We start from the raw sequence: 21,500 nt of genomic DNA, 5'->3' as shown, positions 1-21,500 counted from the left end.
CGGACCGAATCGATGGGAGTGTTTGGCGTCTCGTTTTAAAGGGCATTGATTGTGGAAATTGCCAACTGCTACATTACCGGCTGCAAACAAATATTTAGGAAACTAAGAATTACTTTCCATGCGCTCAAAGCATAAAATACCGGAGTCGTGCCGATCTTTGCAAACTGCTTTATTACAGGATTCCCAGCAGAAAAATAATCCTATAAAGTATCACCGCTGGGGTCATGTCGTAGGAAGTTCTTCATTCAGCCTTGGATGACATTTGGGTTTCCTATTGGTCTGTTGATGCCGGTATTGGCTGGCAGCCATGATGGTTTCTAGGACTAATGGCGCTTAAGGGACACGTTTTATAAAGTTGATGATTCCACTGAGACGTATGAAAATCAAATTAATGCGATTCTGGGAATCTCTGAATCTTTTCTGGTTATTTTTCCTTTGTTTATATAAAATAATACATTAGGACGTGGAGTCATGCAAGTTATTTAAGAGACTAAAATATTAACTATACAGGGGACCAGCGACATGATTGTCAATACAATTTTACAGCCTTCAAGATCCCAGCGCACATAACTCCTATAAGGGCCTGTTCACATCACCATTCGCTTTCCGTGCCGGGGTTCCGTCGGAGGTTTCCGTCGGGTGAACCCCGTAACGGAAAGTGAAAGTGAAACCACAGCTTCCGTTTCAGTCACAATTGATATCAATGGTGACGGAAACATCGCTAATGGTCTCCGTTCGTCACCATTCCGGCAGGTTTCCGGTTTTCCGACAGAATCAATAGCGGAGTCGACTGCATATGGCAGTGAGAAATAACTGTTGGCAGCGCCATCACGTCTCTCCCATCCCCTCAACAGAAAAATCTAACTGATTTTTTTTTTTAAATGACCTGTGCTGTTGACCAGTTCAATGTGCACTACAGATCCCAGCATGCTCTACTGCCAGAAGGAAATTAATTACATGGGTGTATTTAGAATTTTGAAACCATAACATCTCTATTGGCTCCTCATCGAACAGAGAAGGTGGGAGAAACACACATTGGGTACAATCTGTCCATGCCAATCTATGCACATTTTTATTTTCTAACCTACAACTTGTACAGTGAGAGCTAGAATCTGATTGGATGCCATGGGCAGCACCACTTAGGACCTTGTTGCCATGGACTGCATCACAGAAGCGTCGTCATCCAGTCACGGAATTCTCAGCAGGAACGGTCAGTGCGAGGCAGATATCGAGGAGAGAGGAGCGGCTAAGCACTACTGCGATTATCCCGGCTGGGTTCTTGTTTCTTTTGTTTCTATTTGAATTTTTTTGTTTGTTTGTTTTTGGATCTACCTTCCAGACCCACACTTCCGAGTGTGTGGAGGAAGAGGCAGCCAGATGGCTGCATCGGGGGCTGGTGGAAAGTTCCAGCCCCGGAGATATCTCCATCGTCCCGGGAAGACCCCGTACAGCCGGGAGCCTGAGAGACATCAGAGGCAGACTGGCTTTTTTGGACGTCTAACGGCAGCATTGGGGATCGTGCCATTTCTTAAAAATCTGTGGAGAACACCAGATAAAGAATCGGGCCGATACCTCAAGCTGAAGACTCCACCACCACCACCAACATCTGCAGCCCCCACCTGCTCAGCAATGAAGGAACATCAGGTGCCAAAACCCACCATAACATCAGGTGAGGTCCCGGCCCCTGCCCCATTGCCCAGGAGACCATCTGCCTGGGAGCTGCCACCAACAGCTGCAGTCCCTACCCGTGCAGCAAGGGAGGAACATCCGGTGCCCATACCCACCATACCATCAGGTGAGGACCAGACCACTGCCCCATCTCCCAAGAGACCAACTGCCTGGGAGAAGTTTCTGGCAAGAAAGCCACTAGTCTCTGCCACAAACAGGGGGTCACCAGTAGTGGCTCGAAAATCCAGGGTCCGCAGTGCACCTTATGTGTTACCACCGCGCATTAAAGTGACTGCCAGACAGGTGCATGAGACCCCACTATGGGACACTATGGGTGGTGCATCACGCAGGATGCTGAGAGCCATGCTGAACACGCCATTGGCAGATGATTGCAGGTGCTATGTCAGCGATGAGGGAGACTATGTGCGGTACACCTTCTCCAGAGACACCATCTATCCGGAGAAGGAGTTCCATGGGGAAATTTCATTTCGCTGCAAGAAGATCTAGTGGTGGAGTCTCCTGCAGCGTGCCGGTAACATCAGGGCACTCGCTGCGATTTCATATGATTGATTTTCTGGTTTTGACATTTGGCTTGTTTATTGGACTACTCTTTCTGACTGCCGCCTGCCCTGACCTATGCCTGTTTATTTTACTACGCTTGTTTGCTGCCTGCCCTGACCCCGGCCTGTCCATCGACTACGCTTGTTTGCTGCCTGCCCTGACCTTTGCTTGACCAGCGACTATTCTTCTGCCTGACGATTTGGTACCTTGTGGTCTGTAGATGTGGGTCATTGCCGTGTTACTTTTCAGGGTGATCCCCGCTACATACCTTTAGTGCCCCCCTGCTTTTAAGGCAGGCCTGCACTGATGATCCCCCGTTCTCTCACAGAGTGCTAACCATTACACTATGGAACGTGCTTCAGGTCGTAACCCTTAAACCAGACTCCAAGTCTCCCACTAGAACTCCCCTTTGTATGTTCCCAAGGGTCCTCCTAGCACACGGGTACTTTCAGTGTCCCCTGATTTTCACTGTTGGCCCGCCCTGATTATCCTTGGTTCCCTCCTGCTGATGCTGCTGATGGACAGTCTGGCCGAGATTCAGAGTGCTAACCATTACACTATGGAACCTGCTTCAGGTCATAATCCCTAAACCAGACTCCAAGTCCCACACCAGAACTCCCCACTACTCCCTGGTGTCCTGCTTAATTGGAGCCTCCATGTCTTGCTGATAAGGGGTGAAGGGATAAATCAATGCCCAGGACAATGGGAAGTTATTTTATTAAAGGGGTATTCCTAATGTAAAGGACCTGAATAATAATATAATAATAATTAATAATGCTCCCCATGTGCAGGGTGATGTCAAAACCAATGTTGAGAGTGGTACCTGGCGGTTTTAAAAGAATTATGCAGATTTTACCTTTTGCTCCAACTGGGGTCTTGGTCAGAGACCTCCTCTCCCTCTGACAGTCTGTTATCTGATGTAGGAGACTCCCTCATCCCTGCTTGCCTATCACAAACTGTCTTCTGATCCTCACCCATCTGCCAAGTATCATCTGCCAGTGCCTGTACCCTCGGCGTGCTTCACCGTTGTATTCTGGTCCGCTGGGCCAGCCGCTACTCACACCGGGACCACCTCAAGAGGTAGCGACCTGGTAGTCTCCCCGCAGCGAAGTCCAGATCCCCGTACGGGGGTTAAAGGGTGAAGACTGGGGAGGCTACTTAGACAACGCCCTTAGAGGTGGCCCTAAGCCAAACCGGTGGAGTAGCACAGTGGGTCCACAACCCGCTGGTCATAACACTCGCTGCCTCTTCCTCTGATCAATGAGAGATGGAAATGTCCTATATTGATGTTCTGACTCTTGAAGGGCCCATGCCTATCCCTGGGACAACTTACTCTGGTAATTGACTCTACTCTGGGCCTCAGTACTGGGATAACTACATCTAATAAGATAGAAGAGGCATCCTTTCCCTCTCACAGTATTCCAGCTGATGGAGTAGACTTGTTTATCCCGGAATCCTCTGCTGACTGAGGAGTTCATGAAGCATCTGTTAAGGACGCAACTAGGACAATGTAATAGAAATTGTCGACTCTCTAAAAAAGGAATTGCTCCAATCAGAGACCATTGCCAAATCACAGAATGAACTGATTAATAAAAATGAGGAAATGGAGAAAAACAATTCTGGACATAGGAGACCGATCCCTTCTCAACCACAATTGACTTTGAGGAATCCTGGATTTGGTCTCTAAGTCACCGACTTCATGAGATTTCTGCCTCCAGATGTCTCCACCGTAGAGAAAACACTGGCCCCAAAGCTGAAAAATCTTCCCCCAGAGTTGGACAACTTTACACAATCTTATCATCACATCGAGATCATTGCCTACAAATGGAGATTCCCATCAAACTAGTAATGTCCAAAAACATCCATCATTATGTCTTCACAACACGGCCTGCAGCTCTGAAAGTCTGAGAGAAATGGAAACTCCTGTCCCATCACCACCGAGAACCTCCGTCACCACCAACATAAAAGAAGAATCCCGGAAACTCAATCATGAATGGATTATAGCTGGACGGGGATGGTAAGTCTAAATACTCACTGCTTTCCCTGATGATAATTTAGGATGTGCTAATACTCGTTACATAATGTCTCTGCAGGATTCTGACGTCTGAATACAAGTTCACACGACCACTCTCATTGTTTTACCTTGACCTTTTAGGCTGTGTTCACACGTTGCAGTCATGTCACTGTTTTTCCAAGACTCCATGGCAAAAATGCTTTTTTTTTTTTTTTTTTTGCAACACCCCTGTGTTCTTGCTGTCACGTAGTGCAAACTGCAGAAAAAAATCTGTGATATGACCGCAATGTATGACATCCCCTTTAAGACTATCAAACATTCCTCCTTGGTACTGCCGCTGATCTGCAGATGTCTGTATTCTTTGGTTATGTATTTATTATATTTCAATATTAATCTTCAGATTGTCGCTGGTAGAAGATGGCGGCAAGTACAGATAAATAAATGCTAGTCTTATACGCAGCCTCTAGTTAGTTAGTTAGTTAGTTAGTTAGTTAGCTAGTTATACCTGTTTCTTGGAAAGCTGAGTGACTACTAATATTACCAGTATTAAAATTCCCATAACACTTGGGTCCCAAATGGCAAATGTGTCTCATCATCGAGCATTACAGGGGAAGAAGTGTAGAACATGGCAGATTTACCTGTCAGGAGTTTGGGAAAGCTGGGTGACATGCCAGTTAAGATTTGTAATGGAGATCTTATTGGTTATGGCCGAGCTTTCTGTTTTATAATAATAATCTACAGAATGTTGGTTTTGGTCTCCTCCGCTCAGAGTTGATAAGATTCCTGATTGAACTTGCTCTGAAATGTTGTGAATATTTCTGGTTTCTTGTAATTCCAGGTTTGCGGAGCTGCAGACATTCGGCTGACGTTCAGACCCATAGAAGATGGACATTGTGACGTCGTCGTCGAGAGGCCGACGTATATCATGAAGTTAGATGCAGGTAATGTGTACATCTGATTAGGATTGTCACGACTCGCGATACCAGAATTTGGACTTCGATACCGATACTTTGTGTAGTGTTGCGACTCTTGATACCAAAACGATACTTTGCCAACTGTAATAAAAAAAAAAAAGTTCCATTCACTGATGTGAGGCACGGGGTGTGAAGAATTTTGAACCTCCATGTGCCGCACATTAAGTATTTCACATTACTTCATTTTTGTACTTTTTTAAACTTTAATGTACTGGCATATATCTATCTATATACCAGTACATTAGCCTGTGTACTGATGGGTATGACCTAACAACTGCCTGTTTACTAAGTATGCCCTAACAACAGGAATATACGGTCAGACAGCCTTGGTGTCCTTCAATGGACCCTGGATTGTCTGCCCATATATGGTATGTCCCTCAAGCATCACAGGGATTCCCTGTGACGCAATCCATGGGGCATCCCCCCTCTCATTTTCCCCTTCAATGCTGCGGTCAGCTTCGATCACAGCATTCAAGGGAATAGCATCGCAGATCAGAAATTTCTCTGATCTCTGGCAATAGAGCGGGGCTGCGGCTGTGTAATACAGAAATTGCACCGCTCCTGACATCAAGTGTACGCACAGTCAGCATGAGGTGATGCGACCAGCTAATGAGCGGCGGCGCCGGGACTGAAGACCGAATATGGGGGTGTTTTGCATTGCGCCCGCCATGTTCTCTGTATTCAGTGCCGGCGCTCATTAGTGCAGCTCTGGCCGCATGCTGACCCCACGTGCACACTTGTCAGGAGCGGGGCAATGGCTGTATTACACGTGTATTACACAGCCGCAGCCCTGCTCTGACTACATTTATGTGAAATAACGTGTAGCACACGGACCCATTGATTTCAATGGGGCTATTCAGACATGCCTGAATTTTCACACCGCGAGTGTCCGTTGCGTGGAACTCCCTGCTTGTCCTATATTGGTCCGTGTTTGCAGAACTTGTCGCCTATTAATGTCTATGAGTGCATGAAAACCACGAACAGCACACGGACGACATCCGTGTTCTGTCTGTGTTTCACAAATCAATTACATAGAAATACTGATGCCAATACGCAACGCACACAGACATGAAATGTAGAAAAAAACGCTGCGTTTGTAACGTGCACAAATCGGACACGCTCATCTGAATGTAGCCTTAGGCTCATTCACATATCCTTGTGCTTTTATATGGCTGCAATAAACTGACTGCATACAGATGGCTTCCATGGGCAGTCCGTTTTTTTTGTTTTTTTTCACGGACTCCTAGACCAGAATGGGTGAGACCGATCTGCAAATACTGACCGGGATAGGACCTGCCCTGAGTTTTTCAGATTGAGAACGCGGATCCCTGAAAAAAACAGATAGCACACTGAAGAAATGAACTGATGTGTGCATGATCCCTAAGGCCCTGTTCACACAAAGATTTTTGGCGCTGATTTTGATGAGGAAACCGCATAGCAATCAGCGCCAAAAAACTGCAGAAATCGCCCCCGATGATTTCAATGGAAGGCAGAGCGTTTTTTTCCCGAGCAGCTTTTGGCCGCTCACGGGTTAAAAAAGAGCAGCATGTCCTTTCTTGCCACGGTTCCGCCTCTGACCTCCCATTGAAATCAAAGGGAGGCAGAAAAATCCTGCAGCGTTAGATTCCGAGAAAACCGCGTCAAAAAAGCGCAGGCAGGTCAAGATCTGCCTCAAATACACAGATTTTTTTTCTGCCTGCAAAAAACTGTGTGAACAGGGCCTACGGTTTCTTCCATGTAGCATCTCAACAATCTCCGGGTACTTGCTGTTCTCGGTAGGGGGGAAATGGGATGCGCCAAATGTTTACTGCACTCCAATCCCTTTATTTATATTCTAGGAAGGATTTTTAGAAGTGTAGTTCACAAGTCTTATGTAGCCTGGGAGGCGGCCGGCAGGGCATGTGCCAGGGGGTGCTAACCATTTACGAGGCTAGGGCAGAAAACGGAATGTTTGCCCCAGATGAAGAACAGCCGAGGTTATGTCTAGTGACAGCGCAGTCACGGCCTGTGAATAAATCTGTCTAAAACATAATACAGTCAAATTCCTGTAATCCGCCATCTGATAATCTAGAAAGTCTGATGATCCTGCCCTTGTTTCCGGGACAGAGCTGCAGAATAACGAGGAATCTGACAAGACTGGACTGGTTAACAGACATGGACACGCTAGGAGTTCATTGTTTCCTTTATTCAGCCCTGGAAATGAGTTTTTTATATTATTGTGTGACTGTCCAATAATCCAGAATGTCTGATAATCCGGTTTTGTTGATTTTTATATGTTCACAGGAAGAGATGGTAGATTTTAGGAAGCAAATGTGAGTTTATTGTTACTAATATTTGAATTATTTTATTTTTCATTGTTCCCAGGTGTTATAAAAATGGAGGCGGTGGGGTCCCTTTGTTGACCCTCCCCCTCCTCTGTTGGTCTGAATGTAGCAGTACTGTAACCTGTCATACATGGATATCCATAGCTTGGCATTGCCAGCATGGAAACTTATCCTCTTTGGACAATTCCTTTTTGTTACAGGACCCTCCAGCAATCATCTGTGAACCTGATGCCAAGTGTTCATTTCCCCTGCAGCGCCACCACAGGGGAAATGAAGCATTACACGCTGCCTATTGAAATCAGTGGGCTCTCTCTGTAATGCCAGGACACTCTTTGTAGTAGTTCTGGCTTGTGCTCTGAAAAGGAGCCCTGCCCGAATAAAACAGAATTCCCTCTTTGGGGATTTGAGATTGGGTTTTCTCCAGACTACCCCTTTAACTTCATAACATTGCTGGTTGCACACGCCCTAGTACAGGGGTCAGCACTCCAGCTATTGTGAAACTACAACTCCCAACATGCACTGGCAGCCAAAGACTTTATTATTATTCTATCCACATGCTGTCAGGCCATGCTGGGAATTGTAGTTCTACAACAGCTGGAGTTCAGAAGGATGATGACCCCCATTTTCTATGCCTACCCCGCTGTGTTCATCACGCTGTCCTCTGTGATGCTATGGCTACGCTCGGTACTCCGAGACAATCTGATGTCTCACAGACACCGAGAATGTGCAGCTGCATCCCCCTCCTCTTCCTCCGCTATTTCTTCTATTTTCTGTATTCCTGCAAATATTTTGAGGACTTTTACATTTTCTGAACATATACAGAGAGCCTGCAGGCAGGGAAGGGAACTGTGAGGGGGGGGGGGGGGGGGGACATGTTACTTTCCACTAATAAGATGTATTACAAAGTTTCATATATTCACATGAACTACGGATTAGTACAAAAACATTATCACGATAGATACACTTTAATTAGTGTATAATAAAAAGTTCTACTTTCTAAGGTCAACTTTATAATATATTTTGTGTTTCAACTCCTCTCTATTTTCAAAATCCCTGCTCACTGTCAGTGAATGGAAACATTCTTATCCCGATCGTGTCTCGCTGACCCAGGTGCACGGTTTGGTTTCCATTACTGTCGGCCAAGACGTGGCCTCTTTATAGAGACTTTTGAAGCTGGAGTTTTCTGTTACCACCTGCAGCACTGACCCAGTCATACACAACCTCGGGGACAGATCTGCTTATTCTTGGGCGTGAGAACAGGCAGCAAATTATTCTATATTTTTACGGCGCTGGGAACACAGGCTGGTGAATTGCCAAGTGTACATTGTGCCAGTATGAGACAAGATTTTCTGTAGTAGGAGGGAGAATTTTACTGGAGGCTCTATTAAATGGAGACTTTTATACAGTATTTTGTATTAACCTTGTGCATGCTGGGCAGATCTGATATTCTCAAATTAATTCACCTGCACCAAATTCCTAATTCCCCAAAAAAATATCAAATAATACCCGGTTTTCCATAGACCCTAAGTGGTATCTAAGGCCTGATTTACACGAGCGTGTGCGTTTTGCGCACGCAAAAAACGCGGCGTTTTGCGTGCGCAAAAGGCACATAACAGCTGCGTGTGTCATCAGTGTATGATGCGTGGCTGCGTGATTTTCGCGCAGCCGCCATCATTATGACACTCCGTTTGGATGTTTGTAAACAGTAAAGCACGTGGTGCTTTTCTGTTTACATTCATAGTTTGACAGCTGTTGCGCGAATCACGCAGTTCGCACGGAAGTGGTTCCGTGCGGCATGCGTGGTTTTCACGCACCCATTGACTTCAATGGGTGCGTGATGCGCGAACAGCGCACAAAGAAAGGACATGTCGTGAGTTTTACGCAGCGGACTCACGCTGCGCAAAATTCACGCACTGTCTGCACTGACCCATAGCCTAATATAGGTGCGTACGACACGCGTGAAAAGCACGCGCATCGCACGCGCGTATATTACGCTTGTGTACATAATAGACTTGAGTTCAATTTAACCTTTTGAAGCCTTTCCTTTTTCATTTTTACATTTTTCTAATACACTGTCAGTGCGTCAGTCTTCACTGTTGTTTTGGCATTCTATTCATAAATATGAAAATTATTGACACTGTTCATGGCATGAAAAATAATCAGAAAACCTGCTGTCTGTTTGTAGGGAACTCCTTAGTTTAAGAGAAGTGCAAAAATCGATGCTGATTTCATAATCTTTATAGGGTATGAAGCTCCATTTTTCCTGTTGCAGAGCAAAAAATCTCAGATTTCTGTTCACACAGCTATGGGGTTATATATGATACATTTCGTCTTCTGCAGCCACCACTAGGGTGAGTTTGTTAAAGATCTATTTATTATGCAATTTAATAGTAGGTGTATGTAGGGAGCGCCCCCTAGAGGTGGCTGCAGGCACACATAATTTTACTGTTTAAAGGATAACTACACGTTCAACAAACTTCTGACATGTAAGAAGTTTTGCTTGGTAGGGGACTCAGCACTGAGAACCCCACCAATCGCTAAAACGAAGCAGCTGAAGCGCTCATGTGAGCGCTGTGTCACTTGGTTTCTGTTCGGCTCTTTCCGGAAAGCTGTTGTATCGGAGTACGGGCTCATAGACTTCCGGAAAAAGCTGAACAGAAATGAATCGGCTGAGCGCTCACACGAGCCCTTCTGCCGCTCCGTTTTACCGATTTGGTGGGGGTCTCAGTGCATGTACCCCCACCAATCAAAACATGTGACATGTCAGAAGTTTATTGAACATTTAGTTACACTTTAACTCTATGGCTGTGTGAAGGTAAGTTAAAGGGGTTGTATTCAATTGAATTAGAGCAGAGTTGCAGTACTGCAGCACGGCCACTATAGCCACGGAGCCATCTGCTTCTGACACCGACCACTGCACAACATCTGGCGCCAGGAGGCAGTCTGGACAGCTGATAGGTGCGGTGTCGGACCCCCACCGATCATATGATGATAACCTATCCTGTGGATAGGTTATCAGTATGAAAAAACACCCCGTTCCTGGACAACCCTTTTAAACGATTTGGGGCTCTTTATAAGAAAAATAAAAAAAACCTATAAAATAAATAACCAAATAAATCAGCACAGAATTATAGACATATAAAATAAAAATAAATCCTACACTTTAATCAGCGTCTTCCATTTTAAGAGCTGCTTGTATCTATTGTTCAATTGCTTGGCCCCTTGAGAAGTGATCAGAAAGTGATGACCAGTCCTGCTTATCTTTATTACTATCCTCCCTTCACAGCTCCCAAAATAAATGGTTCAGGGTGGAGATGACCTTCCAGAGCCAGCGATCTCTACACAAAGAGCGCTATTTTTCATTCCGCAATAGAATTGAAAAATGATTTACCAAAGCCAGAGGTCGGCGCACCCCTTCCAGCGTTCACTTGTCGATCAGCAGTTGCACTTGGTCCCATAGGGTTTGGGTGCATTCATGGGCCGTCTAGCGGGATAGGTAATCGGCTTATCTTCCCTGGGCAGATGGTTCTGCTTTCTAAAAGGAAATTGTCCCCGGCAACCTGTCGTGTTCTGGGCCAGACTGTGTCAAAGGAGAAAATCCTGATTTATAATCCACTGTAATCTCCTCAACCATTGAGATGTGAAGCTCCACGGAGACTGAACAATTCTCTGTGTCCGGGATCACAATGACCACATTATCATCTGCCCCTGACCATCTACTCCCTCTAATACGGTCTAGTTCAAGGCTGATAAGTGACGGTTCTGTGTTGCTTTTTTATTTGACATATCACAATCATTCATCTGGTATTATAAAAATGTGCCCCCCCCCCCAGCTTGACCGCCACTCTATTTAAAATCCTCAAGGGTTCGGACCACCGTTCTCTCAATCGGTTGGGAATCCCGGCGTTGGGGCCCCCAGTGATCTGACAATTCTCATCTATCCTATGGATAGGTAATAATTGTCAATTCTGGGAATACCACTTTAATTGAGATGCTCTGAATATTCTTATAGCTGGCATAGTGTCTTAGGGTATGTTCACACACAAACTCAAAAACATCTGAAAATACGGTGCTGTTTTCAAGGGAAAACAGCTCCTGATTTTCAGACGTTTTTTAAGCCACTCGCGATTTTCGCTGCGTTTTTCACGGCCGTTTTTGGAGCTGTTTTCAATAGAGTCAATGAAAAAACGCTCCAAAAACGTCCCAAGAAGTGTCCTGCACTTCTTTTGACGAGCCGTTATTTTACGCGCCGTGTTTTGACAGCAACGCATAAAATAAAGGCTCGTGGGTACAGAACATCGTAATTCCCATTGAAAGCAATGGGCAGATGTTTGTAGGCGTATTAGGGGCGGTTTTTCAGGTGTAATACGAGGCGTAAAACGCCCGAATTACATCTGAAACCACTGCGTGTGAACATACCCTTAGAAGTCCAACACACTGAAATGTAACGGGTTGTATGGACTGTATTATAGTCCAGAGCTGCATTCACGATTCTGCTAATTGTCAATGGAATGAGTCAACAAGCTTGTCGACAGACCCACTCCTGAGGGTATGTGCACACACACTAATTACGTCCGTAATTGATGGACGTATTTCGGCCGCAAGTACCGGACCGAACACATTGCAGGGAGCCGGGCTCCTAGAATCATAGTTATGTACGACGCTAGGAGTCCCTGCCTCGCTGCCGGACAACTGTCCCGTACTGAAAACATGATTACAGTACGGGACAGTTGTCCTGCAGCAAGGCAGGTACTCCTAGCATCGTACATAAGTATGATGCTAGGAGCCCGGCTCCCTGCACTGTGTTCGGTCCGGTACTTGCAGCCGAAATACGTCCGTCAATTACGGACGTAATTAGTGTGTGTGCACATACCCTGACAGTTTAGCTCCTATAATACAATGGAGCAGTTAGTCTTCTCTACATCAGATCCTGGTATAAGATGGCCCTTCCCAGAGTGTAAATCACTATAGGCTCTACAGCAATCTCTGTGCAGACACTGAGCTGACAAGTGGTAGTCTGCAGAATTATGAATGCAGCTCTGGACTATAATACAGGTTGTAATTCAGATTGGCTGGACTTCAGAATTTAGCATATCCTATTTTCCTGAAAAGTTTAGGGATTTGGATTAGGATCTTTGCCAATGTGCCTTCTGAGAGGCTTCTGACAGAGATCAGCATTGACTCCGCTGGTTATTCTATACAGTACAGAGGTGCCTCTTACTTCCTGAGTGAAATTGCGTCCCCTACTTTCCAAATTGAAGATGAGAAGATTCAGGGATGCCTGCCAAGTCCCCTGCAGTCAGAGAAGGGTCCTGTCTGAGGTGAACTTCTCATCTTGCCGCATGGATGGTGCACCCCTGTCTGCACAGTAATTATTCAGCAGAGGTTTTGGTGCAATGTAGAGAATTTGGGATTAGATGCCTTTGTACTAAACACTAAATATGTTTTTTTCTGCAGAGCTTCTATGGCTATGGCGATTTGTTCAGCGAGACGTGGAAAGCTTTTACAGATTACAAAGTTACACACTTGAAAGCGTACGATTCTAAACGGGTAAGATGTTCCAAATGTATTTCACTTTGTTGTTTTATCATTTTTTTTAAAAATTTTGTTTTATAGTTTATTGTTGTTTTAATGAAAAGTTTGGTAACATTATAATATACTTGCTGCTTCAGTTCTTCCCCATCTTTTTTAAGATCCCTGCTTACTGTCAGTGAATAGGAATATTCTCGTTTACATCCAAAAGCTGAAACCTCATGGTATGTAACTGACACAGGTGCAGGGCTATTTCATTGTACCAGAGCTTTCTCTTGTAATAAGCCATCCTGCTGTGCCATCTAGATGTGATCATAACAGGTTTTCAGCCTCTGGATGTTTACTGTTTTCATTCACTGAAAGCAAGGAAAGACCATGAAAATGAAGAAGAATTGAAATACAAAGTACTATAGAAAGTTGCTGATTTTCAGCAGGAAGACAGCAGAGAACGTTAAGAAATGCCACAGTGATCAGGCCATGGAGGGTCCGGACAAAACAGAAATGTTAAATTACCATTCCAAGGATATCCTACTATTTTGAGTTTACAGCTCCTATTCAGTCCTATGTGTCTCCATGGTTACAGGCTACAAGTAAACGCTCTGTAGTTGGATCCTGCAGTCATATTGCAATCCATCTGTCCCCTACTTGCTTGCATATACTTGGCAGGAACAGCAAGAAGTTAGGGACAGTTATTTGCAGGATCTGACAGCACATTGTTTGTTTGTAGTCTGTAACCATGGAAACACAATTCTTCATTGGAGTTGTAGATCCAAAACATTAGGAGATTTTTAATCAAGACTATTTGCAATGTTGATTCATTTTTTATTTTGCATGCAATGGGGGAAATTAATATTAATGGTTACAAAGGTGGACAAGTGACTGTTTTTAATTTAAAGGGGAAGTGCTCTATAATCACGAGCATGCGTGACTGCCAGTAATGTGTGTTATCTGTATTTTGCACTAAAAAATTGCAACTGCTCCAATTGGGAATGGTGATGTATAAAACAAAGTTAGACTTGGGGGTCATTAGTCATGTTTTTCTGGACATATTTGGTAATATCCCCTTTTGTATTTATGTTCCTTTAAGGACGCTGTGTTTGCGCTACTGCCCAGAATGAGATACGGGTTATTTTACAACACGCCGCTGGTAAGCTCGTTATCCGGAGATGTGACGGGTGACAGAAGAAGTATTGTTTGAAGACAGGAGATGCGTGCTTTATTAGTGCAGCCAATTTCAGCGCTTTTTCTTTCTCTAGATCTCAAATTGCCGCAGCACGGGATTGTTCAGAGCGTTTTCACAACATGTGCTTTTCCGGCTGAATATTTCCCAGGAAACTTTAAAGGTGCGCTATAAATCAACATGAGGGTTTGTTCCCGGGCACAGTTCATTACAGTCATATATATATATATTTTCTTTTTTAAAGCCTTCTGTAGGGAGAAAGTAGAGCGCCACCATTCTCGTAAATTATATATGTATACAATTATTCATAGCCTGCCAACAATATATGGAGTACTTTTTCTTTTGTCAGACTGTTCAGGAACATATAACGTTAGATGGGAGGCTGGAGACTATAAAAGAGGTGCTGTCCTTATTGCTGCATTCCTCTATTGAAGCGAATGGGCCATCAGGCCTTGTACCCACTTTTATGCCCTTATTTGCATAGCCCTCGGTGCAATAAAAGTGGAATAAGAGTCGGTAACTTCTAAACTGATGCAACATGAAAGCCAGTCTGGTTACAAGCTGATCCAATGATTTCTTCCAGTGCAGTCTTCGGCATACCTGACCCCTACTGGTGGGTATTGAGGAAGGCACTTGAAGTGGGGAAAAGCATAAAGATTACATATACAAGATTAGAAAATAATGGCTGCTATTAAAACAGCGCCATCTTGTCCACAGGCTGTGTCTGGTATTGCAGCTCATTCAAGTTCATGGAGCTGAAGTGCAATACCAGGCACAGCCCATAGACGAGTGGTGTTTTTTTTTTTGTCTTGCAAAAAATGTCATTTGACCACAACGTGTGAATAGATCCATTATTAACTGATTTACTTTCATTTTGGCTCTAGGAGGAGAAAATTCGAGTCACCATTCTTATACGCAGCACAGAGTTTCGAAAAATACTGAACTTAGATGAGGTAATCATTACCTTTCTGTGGGTGGCGATGCCCTGGGGTCATTTCTAACCACAGACGCTTCGTCTTTGCTCTGTGATCATCGGAAATAACATTGTGGCAACGAGTCTCCCAGGAAATCCGTAAAATAAAAATACAAATTAGCCAAATGGATAATAACGCTAAACATATTTCTTACTGATGTTCTCCCTCAGCTGGTCCATGCCTTGAAGTCTGTCCCACTCTTTCAAGTCACTGTGGTGGATTACAAATATAGGTACGTAATATTATGTTTATAATATCCGAGAACGAGCTGATAATGCTTATCCAAGGTGAAATACACTACGGGACGAATCCTAAATGAGGCCACGTGATCTGGAACCCCATATTGGAATAATAGATGGTCGTTCCGTTGATGAAAGGTGAAGTTGCACTTTGGACCCCTTCTATGAGCCAGAGCCGGCCCGTCTATGTATTACGTGGTCGGCCATTCATTTTAATGGCGGCCATGTAATACTACATTTTCCCGGCAGAGACCTCTGTAGGGGAAATATCTGTCCGGATGCCGATAACCGCAGATCACTGGGGGTTTCTAAATCTGTTGCCGTACAGCAGGTTTTTCACCAGGATTTTTATATATTTTGTTGCATTAAAGGGATATTTCTACAGAACACATTTATAGCATATCCATAGGACAACATATAATTGGCCGCTTACAGACCTGCGACCGACTACAATGTGGAAATCCGTGCACATTCACAGCCCCATTCTCCCTGCAGTGGCCAGTTCGCTCCTACACGTAAACTGAGACCATGGGATTCCATTCTCCTAACAGCTGGGGGTCCAAGAAGTGGGGTGTAGTCCTATGGATATGCCATAAATGTATCTTATTGAAATACCCATTGAATTTTATATTTTGCCTCTACACACCTTCAAGGGCCTGCTGTAGGGATTGGCAGGGTCCCAGTGGTCAAACCTCCACCAATCAGTAAGTACTACTTTGCTGAGACTGCTATTTGCAAGAAAACACCTTACAGGATAGGTGATAATTTTCTCATCGCTGGGGGCTCCACCGAACACTCGTTCTTCCTCACTGCTGAACCGCAGGAGGACATTAAATGTAGCGGTGGTCGAACATGCGCTGCCGCTCTATTCAAAGTCTATGGGAATGACCGAAACAACCGAGTACAGCTGTTCCCATTATTCTTATAGACCGTGAATGAAGCGGCAGGCGCATGCTCGATCTCTGATCCATTCAAGCTCATCCTCACTGAAGGGGGTGCGGTGAGGAGGATCTATGGGTCTGGGACCCCCGTTCTCATGATTGAAGGGGTTCCTAGCAGTAGTGCCCCCAGCGATCAGAAAATCGTCACCTGACCTGTGGATAGGTGATAATTTATGATTCTGGGTAAACACAATAAGACCGTAAAGGACAAGTTTTATTAATTACCGTTATCAGGACATTGGTTCCTTCAGTCATAACAGATTGAGCACTATACAGTGAATGTCCGCCCTTCAACCATTTTGTTATTGTAATCTAAACAGGTCCAAAATGATGCTGATTATTTCTTAAAGAGTAACTAAACGTTCAACAAACTTCTCACATGTCATAGTTTCACGTCAGAAGTTTTGATTGGTTGGGTGTCTGAGCACTGAGACCCCCACCAATCACTAAAATGAAGCGGCAGAAGCGCTAAGCAGGTTCATTTCTGTTTGGCTTTTTCCGGAAAGCCGATGTAGCGGTGTACGGGCTCATAGACTTTCTATTGAGTCTGTACACCGCTACATCGATTTCCAGAAAGAGCCGAACAGAAATGAAGGGGCTGAACGCTCACACGAGAACTTCTGCCGCTTCGTTTTAGCGATTGGTGGGGGTCTCAGTGCTCGGACCCCTACCAATCAAAACTGTCACTATGACATGTCAGAAGTTTGAACATTTACTTACCCTTTAATATATATTAATGGTGTTTTTTCTGATACAAAGCTCCAAATCCCCTGCAAAGACATAATATTTCTTTATTTTCACTTTCTTTTTGATTTTAAATTCTTTATTAAATATCAATAAAAGAAAACAAACATTATCGTATCCAGTACTTACAGACACCATGACACTTTAACAAGTTGTGTAGACAACTCCTTCAGACAACATATCAATTCGACTGCGCTATTGATGCTGCCAAAAAAACGGAAACCTTAAGGAACGGAGACAAACGGAAACCATTAGCAACGGAAGCGTTACCATTGAAATCACTGGTAAGGCTAACGGAAAGCTATGGTTTCCGTCTGGTTTCCGTTCGTGGGTTCTCCTGACGGAAAGGTTTGACGGAACCACGAATGGAACCCCGAGGCAGATGTGAACGAAGCCTCACTTCAATGGAGGTTTACTGCAATACCAGACACAACCTATGGACAGGTGTGGCGCTATTTCTTGGAAAAAGCAGCCATGATTTTCTAATCCTGTATAACCCCTCTCTGTCTATGTAGCAATTTGAAGTTCTAAAAGGCAATGTATTGATAGTTCTCTCCATAACTGCAAACCCTTAATTGTATGTTTCTCTAGATCTCTTGGATTCCTTGAACAGCTGAAGATCACACATAACTCTGACATATTTATTGGGCTTCACGGGGCCGGACTGACTCATTTACTCTTTTTACCAATCTGGGCAGTTATATTTGAGCTGTAAGGGTATGTTCACACGAGGGCGTCCGTTACGGCTGAAATTACGGGGATGTTTCAGCCTGAAAACATCCCCGTAATTTCAGCCGTACCAGCATGTGCAGGCGCTTGAACGCCGCGTCAATTACGGCCGTAATTAGCGCTGCTATTCATTGGAGTCAATGAGTAACGGCTCCAATTACGGCCAAAGAAGTGACAGGTCACTTCTTTGACGCGGGCGTCTATTTACGCGCCGTCATTTGACAGCGGCGGGTAAATATACGCCTCGTGTGAACAGACAAACGTCTGCCCATTGCTTTCAATGGGCAGATGTTTGTCAGCGCTATTGAGGCGCTATTTTCAGACGTAATTCGTGGCAAAAACGCCCGAATTACGTCCGTAAATAGGCCGTGTGAACATACCCTAAGTCATTTTCTGTGTTCTCATGTGTAATATGGTTGCCTCTCCTAGAATGTCTTCTCCTTTTGCATTAGGAAATTGCATGACTAGCAATTCCTTCTTATATTGTTATTGTCATCATCTTCTATTCGGGTGAGGGGCCCTGTGCTGCAAATACAGGGAGTGTGAATCCCTGAAGGGTCCTGATTGGATTGCACCAGTTTGTAAAGGGAGAGTTTTCCATAACAACATTATATTTAAGAATTACTATGTGTGTCTGACTGCAGAAAGTCGGCCTTCATTGCTATACTAGACAATCCTTAATGTCTATTGCGCAACAACTAGTGGCGTAACTACTGTAGAGGCAGACCCTATGACCACGCTAACGGGCCCATGGTAAAAGAGGGCCCGGAACTGAACAACTTCTACGGCTTCCTTTAAAACACTGTCTCAGTGTTTACTTGCAGCCACCACTAGGGGGAGCTCACTGCATATAGATTTATACAACTCCCATTGAGTTCAATACATATACAGTGAGCTCCCCCTAGTGGCGGTAGGGAAAGCAGGGAATTTGGAGTTTGTGAAAAGCAGAGCCCCAACCCCTATTTTCAAAAGAACAGTGAACATTAACTTAAAAAAAAAAATAGTTGGAGCTTTCAGTAGGGGGGAGGGAATTCTGAATTTAGATATGGGGCACTATGGTTTCTGTGTATGCCCCTGATGATGACATTATACTAATGGTCCTGTTGGTGCAAATGTTTCAGCAGTACAGCTTTTAGAGCTAGTTTTTTTTTTTTTTTAGCAAGCGTGCTGATCTGTCCATATATTCACATTTCTAGAAATGGCCTACCATGACGACACCGAATGGAATTTTCAATAAATATTTATAGACTTTAAAAATAAAAGCTAAGTTCTTTTCCCACGAGTCAGTTGTGCAAGGTCAGCTCGGCATTCACGCAGCCCATATCTGTATGTGGATTATCAGAATCTGCGTATACCAGCGTCCATTAATCACAATGACAATGTCCCAGATCCATTAGTACATGTGCACCTCTGACTTGGTGTATTAGTAATCTTACCCTATTAATCGGGCACTTCAGAACAGAAGGGTTATATCAAATATTTAGAATAGGCATGATGAGAATTTGACATGTTGTATTGATACACATAGCATTTAATATACAAGACAAAACGTATAGAACCGCTAATTTTGATTATTTTAGGAAGATTGCAGGACCAACCTTTGCCATTATGTATTTGTATCGAAATTCATGCACGGTAAACACGTGGCATTGCAGTATAATAGCCATTTTTGTTTTTGCAAAACTCATTCAGTGGGTGCGTGGCATAACTAATGCACCTCAAGGATACGTTGCACTGTGCGCCCTCTAGAGGGGTGAATGGGTAAAATGTTGCCTTTAGATTCAGGCATGTTAGTAGCGAATAATGCAGAGTACAAGTGTGAACAGGGCAGATAATAGTTTTGTCTTCTACCATATTATTGCATGTGTTTACCGTGCAGGGGGCGCCGTTGCGTAGAATACTGTACATGTGTGATCTTCTTTCCCTAGGTATAATTGTCAGGATGAGAGGTGTTACTTGGACTTGGCTCGACTTCGAGGAATTCACTACATCACATGGGAGAAAGCAGATACAATTTTCCCTCAGGACAAGGTAAGTCCTGCTCACGATACCAGGGGTATTACCCGATCAGAGGGTTTACATTAAAAATGACTCATTTAGCCAGCTGAGGTCTTGTTAAGGGCTGATATACCATAGAGAGAGCCTAAGCAGCTGCTATGGGGCCCTAAGAGAAAGGGGGCCCTGGGTTGGTTGGTCCCATCTCTTCGCTACTGGGTGTCGAGAACCTGTGTAGCACTCCCCTCTCCAGAGGAACTGAATTTTTAGCAGCAGGAGAGTGGGCATTGGCCCAAGTGTCATGGAAAGGATGTGGAGGGGAAACAAACTGTTCTTTTTGTCCTGGGTGGCAAAACCAGCACCATATTAAGGGCCCATTTCAATCTTTGCTATGGGGTCTGCTTTCTTCTATGTTTCATTGACAACATTTTTGCTGCTCATGACCATGGACAGATATTTTTTTATCTCCTGCAAGTAAATGACGGTTTCTATTGTAGGACAGCATGCAGAGATCTTAAAACCGGGAGAAACTGATACATAAAGTATATTGGAAAATTATATAATTTTTCATTATACAAAGAATAAGTGTCAGTTCACACGTTGCGTAAATACTGTGGGTTTTCTGCAACGGAATTCGTTGCGGAAAATCCACAGCGTAATACGGTAGCGGCAAAGTGGATGAGATTTAAACAAATCTTTACGCTGTGTCACTTTACGCAGCGTATTCGCCCTGTGTGAACTCAGCCTAAAATGTATTTGCAGAAACCGAATACCCCTTTTTAATTTTTGAGTAGTGATTTTACGAGAATATTCGGACATAAAGCCCTCGCTGTTGTGTGTTACTCCCCGCACGTTCACATGGTGTCGCTCTTGACTCTTTCCATTCACACTTTTTTTTTTTTTGTTAGATTATATTGTTCTCTCCCATTATTAGGCTTCTTCCATTGAGTTGTGACACATTTCAGGCTGTGGCAGGATCAAAAGTTAATTAATTGGTGATTAGTTCAACCTGTCAATAATTCTCCCCCGTGTCCCATGTAGAAAAAAAAAAAAGTTGTTTTCTGTAACCAGAATGACCTAATTAACTTGTCCTTCAATGGAGAGAATAACGTGCCCGAGAATGACAAAGCTTGTTATGCCGTCTAATTAAGGGACATCACCCGACTTTGGGAGAACACCCAAAATTCACCAATTACGCCTTCGATGTTGCGGAATTTTTCCGGCTGGTCAGCACTGCGGCAGAGTACGTGTCTCGTCATCCTGAGTGGCCGCTCCGAAGAGGTCGTGATGAACTGTAATCGTAAAAAGAAGGAATTACCTCGAAGAATATGTCCTCGGTTCTTTTTTATAACATAATAAATTATTTATTTATTATAAAAAAGTTTTTTTAATTATAATTGTTGCAATTTGGTGAGTTTGAAGTAAATGCATTAAATCCATTTTAGCTTCTATTTACCAGTTTTTATCATTTTCTTTTATTTTTTTGCTCCCCTCACGTTCATTCATCCAGAACAGGCAGTATTGTACATGCGTTATTTTCTACACAAGCCGAAATCCAACATGCATCAGTAAAATTCATAACCATTTTCCTAAAGTACAGCAGATAGGTTTAAAAAATCCACTTA

The 21,500-nt window shown here is 43.9% G+C and overlaps 1 protein-coding gene across 5 annotated transcripts; it reads left to right on the top strand.

The window, feature by feature from the left end:
* Positions 1 to 3,525: 3,525 nt before the first annotated feature.
* Positions 3,526 to 21,500, top strand: LOC142699113 (EGF domain-specific O-linked N-acetylglucosamine transferase-like). Of its 5 annotated transcripts, XM_075848002.1 has the most exons (12): positions 3,526 to 4,246; positions 5,082 to 5,184; positions 7,501 to 7,529; positions 12,745 to 12,862; positions 12,999 to 13,091; positions 14,161 to 14,220; positions 14,330 to 14,416; positions 15,138 to 15,206; positions 15,398 to 15,459; positions 17,743 to 17,862; positions 19,809 to 19,911; positions 21,027 to 21,498. In XM_075848002.1, the coding sequence occupies exons 4-12, from the start codon at positions 12,803 to 12,805 to the stop codon at positions 21,171 to 21,173; spliced, it is 801 nt and encodes a 266-aa protein (XP_075704117.1). In that variant the 5' UTR covers positions 3,526 to 4,246; positions 5,082 to 5,184; positions 7,501 to 7,529; positions 12,745 to 12,802; the 3' UTR covers positions 21,174 to 21,498. The 5 variants fall into 5 exon arrangements, with proteins under 5 accessions (XP_075704117.1, XP_075704120.1, XP_075704119.1 ...); XM_075848005.1 differs by lacking the exon at positions 17,743 to 17,862 and having other exon boundaries at positions 21,027 to 21,500; XM_075848004.1 differs by lacking the exon at positions 14,161 to 14,220 and having other exon boundaries at positions 21,027 to 21,499.

Source organism: Rhinoderma darwinii, unplaced genomic scaffold (assembly GCF_050947455.1).
Source record: "Rhinoderma darwinii isolate aRhiDar2 unplaced genomic scaffold, aRhiDar2.hap1 Scaffold_130, whole genome shotgun sequence".
Taxonomy (NCBI): Eukaryota; Metazoa; Chordata; class Amphibia; order Anura; family Rhinodermatidae; genus Rhinoderma; species Rhinoderma darwinii.
The sequence above is the reverse complement of the archived record's forward strand: the minus strand, read 5'-3'. Positions and strand labels throughout refer to the sequence as shown.